At 43.5% G+C, this 5893-nt stretch overlaps 1 protein-coding gene across 1 annotated transcript; it reads right to left on the bottom strand.

Moving 5' to 3' along the window:
• Positions 1–315: 315 nt before the first annotated feature.
• Positions 316–5274, bottom strand: LOC124260497 (alpha-(1,3)-fucosyltransferase fut-6-like). The gene is made up of 3 exons (XM_046694826.1): positions 5102–5274; positions 4618–4724; positions 316–1335 (listed from the first exon to the last, which is right to left on the bottom strand). Exon 3 carries the CDS (start codon positions 1222–1224, stop codon positions 316–318), a length of 909 nt encoding a protein of 302 aa, XP_046550782.1. The 5' UTR covers positions 1225–1335; positions 4618–4724; positions 5102–5274.
• Between the last annotated feature and the right edge of the window lie 619 nt (positions 5275–5893).

Genomic DNA, 5893 nt, shown 5'->3' with positions numbered 1-5893 from the left:
CCTGCGACCTTCACACGTGCATCTAAAGGTCATTCGGGTAAAAACAAGTGTCCTCGTGATACCACTGGTATATATCGGGGTAAGTGTTCCTGTTATTGTCAATGTCCAAGAGTTTCCTGCACATATCACACACAGGTTCGGAAATATACTGGGAATGCGTGTACATAAAAGTTGGAGTTGGTCTGTATGTAAACGTTTCATCCACTGCCATAAAGTCATCTTTCCTTTTCAAAAAATTAATGTATTCAGTCTTATCGTTGTGTAGTCGTTTCAGATAGGCCGCCAGATCATTTACACTTGTAAAATCATCTGTATTTATAAACGTTCCCTTTGGGAGGCTTTCCAAAAACTGGACCCCTCCCCTGCTACAAGAATGACATCTTTGTTGTACATATGGAAGAACTTTTCAGTGACGTAGTCTTTACAGAGAGAGTTTTCAAATGCTAGATAGAAGGAATAATTCCTAGATGCCAAGTCTTCACAGGTTTCTGATCCAACTTTACTTCTGTTCCCGCATTTCTTTCCACAGTCTCCAAATATCTCGACTTGGATACCCTGCTCTACCAGTCGCTTGGCAAACTCTTCACGCTTGCTCTGACTTGAACAGTGACTCACCAGCCAACCCGCCATCTTGGTTTTACTTTCTGCTATTTTACGATAATCTTTCCTGGCTGTTTTTGGTTTTTTGCGGATAATTCCGTACGGTAACCACACGTCGGAATCTCGTCGGTAAGTGCAGGTCCAGTTAAAAGAAGCCCTCCATCTGTCCATTCTGTACACACTCGATCTGACGTAGATTGGAGACTCTTGAGCGTAAAACACCCAGGTTTGTTCTGGGTATCTGGGCGGTTTATTGTCAGCTCTAATTGCACGATGAACATCAAATACAACGGCATCTGCACGAGGTAGCAGTTTCTCGTCCGATGTTTCCCGACAGTTTAAATGAGGACAGTTCTTCAAGGGACGTAACTCTCCTTCATTTGTAGGTTTGACATAATTTGGTCGCAAATACCATAGTATCAGTTTAGTTGTATTCTTCTCATCACCTGTTGTACTTTCTAGAAATCCTGACTTGGAATTTGATTTTGAGTTCAACGAATCTGAAATAAAGGCGGGTCTGAGCACAGCATTATCATAGTTAAGGTGGATCTCCGTGTCAGTTGTAACCATCTTGATCATCTTGTCCACACTTTTCTTGTGAACCGTGTTTGCCCACTGGGCCATCTTTGTCATCCCAGTAGAGAAGGAGCCTGACAGGGAGCATGCCAGCAATGCCGCAGCTGCAACACTGAGACAGATTATAACCTTTCTCCTGGGTGTCTTTGGGATGTGCATCTGTAAATGGAAGGAAATCACAGATTGCATGATTACATATAGAACACATTCTAATAATAGAAGATACATGCCAGCATCTTTGTTCTTCCCTCAACCGTTTGTATTAATCAGTTTTAACGGGAGGACGTTTTTAAGCTAACGTGGAGGCTCTTCACGGATTTTACACTACTCATATATATTTGCCAGATAATCCCTCGGCCAAAACCTATGATGAAAACAAGGCATGACATAGTTTACGCCATTTGGAAAGTACTCGGGATTGCTGCCCTCAACTCAGCCTTTTGACCCTTCTGGGAGGGAGTCTAAGGTTTTGGGTGGGTTCGACTTGGCAGCGCTTACTGTGAGAAGACCCACTCGAGATGGCTGTCCGGGCTGCGGCACAAATTCTTCAGTGTGCAAAATGATCCATTAATATGGCCAGAAATTCCACGAATTATTAACTGGCTAATTATTAAAGCATTACAGGGGAAAAGCAATACAAATATACTCTACCCAAAAAGAAACGCATCATGAAAATAGCAATTTCATGTAGCAATGAATTAAAACGTGATTCATTTTACAAATGGTTTTGCTCTGTTTATGAGTCCTATGGTGTTTATGTTTTGAAACATCACAACAAAACGCACCATCCGTAAAATACCCGTATTTAACAGCATGATTTTCAATTTCGACGTGTAGTGTCACAGAATACACAATTCACATGTAATGCACGTGAACGTTGGGGATCAGATAGTCTCAATGATGGGTATAAAAGGTTGATCGCTGTCTGTCGATTTTTCACTGTATTTGGAATATTGTTGACGAACGCCAAATGCCACGTCTAAGTGAAGCCGAATTGGCGTAGAATCTGGTTCAGTGATGAATCACGATTTCTATTGGAACGACGCGATGGAAGAATGCGGGTGTACAGACGCCGACGTGAACGTTTCGCCGACGCTTGCGTTCCCCAGGTGGACAGATTCGGCCGGGGCAGTGTTATGATGTGGGGAGCGATCACCTGCCGTGCGAGAAGTGATTTGGTGATGATCCAGGGCAACCTGACAGCTCAACGGTACTGTGACGAAATCCTACGCCCACACCTCCTTCCAATCATTGATCGCCAGAGGGAGTTATTTCAACAGGACAATGCCAGGCCCCACAGAGCACATCACACTAGAGACTTCCTCTAGAACCACAACATCAATGTGCTCCCTTGGCCCTCAACATCACCGGGCTTAAACCCGATCGAACATCTATGGGATGCCCTGGACAGACGGGTGCGACGCCGTAACCCTCAGCCCCAGACACTTCAGCAACTCGCACAGGCACTGCAGGCAGAGTGGGCTGCGATTGGGCAACACGAGATTCTGAGACTTATTCGTTCGATGCCGAGGCGGGGCGGTGGGGTAGCCTAATGGTTAAAGCGTTGGCTCGTCACGCCGATGACCCGGGTTCGAATCCCCACATGGGCACAATGTGTGAAGCCCATTTCTGCTGTCCCCCGCCGTGATGTCGCTGGAATATTGCTAAAAGCGGCGTAAAAACCAAACTCAGTCAGTCAGTCAGTCGATGCCGAGGCGATGCCGTGCAGTTCTGGATGCCCACGGTGGTCACACGAGGTATTTACATCAGCGCCACCACACGTCTCCATGTGACACTCAAACTGACTTTCCTCGAGTTGGTGCCAAAGACGGTTAAGTCTGCATTCCCAGTGTGCAATTTTGCTATATTTCATTGACTCATAAAGCCAACAAGATGTTTCAATATTAACATAAAAATACAGTTGAAATTCCTATATGCGTTTCTTTTTTGAGAGAGTATATATGTATTTCTGATAGTGTGTTGTAAGGTGTGTGTTGTGAAATGTGTAGTGAAATGTGTGTAGGGAAGTGTGTGTAGGGAAGTGTGCAGTAAAGTGTGTGTTGTGAAATGTGTAGTGAAATGTGTGTAGGGAAGTGTGTGTAGGGAAGTGTGTGTAGGGAAGTGTGTGTAGGGAAGTGTGTGTAGGGAAGTGTGTGTAGGGAAGTGTGCAGTAAAGTGTGTGTTGTGAAATGTGTAGTGAAATGTGTGTAGGGAAGTGTGTGTAGGGAAGTGTGTGTAGGGAAGTGTGCAGTAAAGTGTGTGTTGTGAAAAGTGTAGTAAAGTATACATAGAAAAGTGTATGGAAAGTAGTTACAGTCTATATAGACAATGTTTGGGTTAGAAGGTCACTGTAACTGTAGGGTGTGGATGTCCATGTATGGTGTGTACTGTTAAATTGTCTGTAAGTAGTATATAAACTAGGCGGCAAAAGAAAGTATAGGTCAAGTTTGATGATCCGTAAATAGACACAAAACGAGATGTTGGGTTCAAGCATTACATTATATGGAGAATTGTTCAGTGACATTTTGGACGAGATACTGTCAACAGATGACTTGTGAGCAGTGGTTGAACATTAGTGGATTCGAAAATGCTGTTTTCCTGCGATATGTGAACAGTCAAAAATGATTGTCACGTTCGCTACAAGTTCATGTAAGAAACAATTACAGTCTTTGTACCGCGTATGGCCCCCACATGCCTCAATGCATGCCGTAACTCGTCGTCTCATCGATGACGTCAGACCATGATGATGTTTGGTGGAATCCTTTTCCAGTCCTCCATCAGGGCCTCCTGTTGGGTTGTAACTGGTGGTCTCCCTGTTCTCGGCCTGTCCTCAGTCCTTCCTGTCTGCCGGGAACGTTGCAGAAGCTCGGATACCGTCAGTGGCGTACACCCGAACCTACTGGCAATGTATACCTATGTTGCCCCCATTGCGGCCATACCAATGGCTCGTTCTCTTTTCCTCACGTGTCAATTTCTTTCTCTTCTCTTTCAATCTCATCTCTCTTTGTGCTTTTATCAGTTGTGTTACCATGTTGTGCAGTGATCACATTTATACACCACCTAGGCACGTGCTTTTCGTTCTACAGGCTTAAAGCCTGTTTTACCAATTTCTCGTGTCAACGTGGCATCGTGAGTTGTGTTGCGTTTCGGCCATGTTATTTCCCTTCTCAGTGCTTAGGAAACAACTGTCAGAATACCTACTGTTCACTGTGAATCATATTTTTTTCAGGAAACCAACATTTGCCAACCTATACTTTCTTTTGCCGCTTAGTGTATATACAGACAATATGTTTGGGTAAGAAGGGATGTACACTGCATTTGTTGGGGTGTGGGTATTCCGTGCACATGTTTGGTGATGCGGTCGTTCATTCTGATGCACAATCCAGTGGATCAATAGAATGGGGTTTCCCCCCTTTCAGTAAAGACAGACATAAACCGTACCTTCCTGTCAGTGTACCTGAAGTCCTGGAGGTAATGCCACGTGTTTGGCGCTGTACATCTTCCTCAACTTCCACATGTCTTCTCTACGTTGTTGATGTCCCACTGATCTGCAGCAGAAAACGTGATTATCTATGTGTTAGAGCTGACTGGTTATAATGTCACACATAAGGAATAATCTGTCAGGACATCTACTGAAAAGGAAACCATTTACTTCATGGATAGATAATGAAATGAAAGTGAACGAATATTGTTGTATGACACATCAAACGAATATCGAGACGCATACTGTAAATATAGTTATAGCAGAGGACGACAGGTGAATGTCGAGACGCATGCTGTAAATATAGCAGAGGACGACAGGTGAATGTCGAGGTATATGCTGTAAATATAGCAGAGGACGACAAGATCCACAACGGCCAACAAAGCCCTGGCGTGATGGCCCACTAATCAACCAGGTATGTAATAAGACTAAAATAGTACCTACCGAAACAACAGCATGAGAAGGATGACTTCCATATACCATATTCCCAACAGACTGGTAAACAGTCTTACGCTGAAGCACTAACATTGTCTGTTTGGCGTTCACTATTTTCGAAATGATCGGCAGAAAATCACGTCGTCCATGAATACAAGTCACCGGGTTTCAGCGGAGAAGGAACGCGGTGTCAGCCGTCTGTCCGTGTAAGACGGAAGAGGACATCGCCAGCTTCCCGGATTAGACGCTCTTTACCCAGTTAATCCGCCACACATTATAGGCAGCCCTTTTTAAACCGGATAATAATGATTTCTGACCAAAGGATTGCACTAATTCAATGACTGAAAACAAAAGCGTTGTCAACATTGGAGTATTTCTTTCGAATCCCGGCTGATCTTCCGACACAATGTGATTGCACTTAACATATTGTGTTACACGATGACTGGTCTGTACACAATATCCATGGGCAGGCTAACATAGTTATAGGTTTGTCATTTTCTGTTTTCAGATAGTCTCCATGTTACTTATAATTTAATTTGATTAAACCCAGGGACCAGTTTTAGGCCAGTGTCTCGTTAGAATAGCCAGTGTCTCGTTAGAGGCTGAACCATAAAATCATTGTTTACATCATGAGGCTGAACCATAAAAATCATTTATTTATCACATGAGGCTGAACCATATCATTTTATATCATGAGGCTGAACCATAAAAATCATTATTTATAATCATGCGGCTGGAACCTATGTGAACCATTATTTATATCATGAGGTTGAACTAAAATCATTATTTATATCATGAGGC

Source organism: Haliotis rubra, unplaced genomic scaffold (genome assembly GCF_003918875.1).
Source record: "Haliotis rubra isolate DU_JTF1 unplaced genomic scaffold, ASM391887v1 Scf766, whole genome shotgun sequence".
Classification (NCBI taxonomy): domain Eukaryota; kingdom Metazoa; phylum Mollusca; class Gastropoda; order Lepetellida; family Haliotidae; genus Haliotis; species Haliotis rubra.
Note: the sequence above shows the minus strand (reverse complement) of the source record. Positions and strands in the feature narration are given on the sequence as shown.

Coding starts and splice junctions, on each gene's coding strand:
- LOC124260497 (XM_046694826.1), bottom strand. CDS start 1,224: ATGGCCCAGTGGGCAAACACGGTTCACAAGAAAAGTGTGGACAAGATG.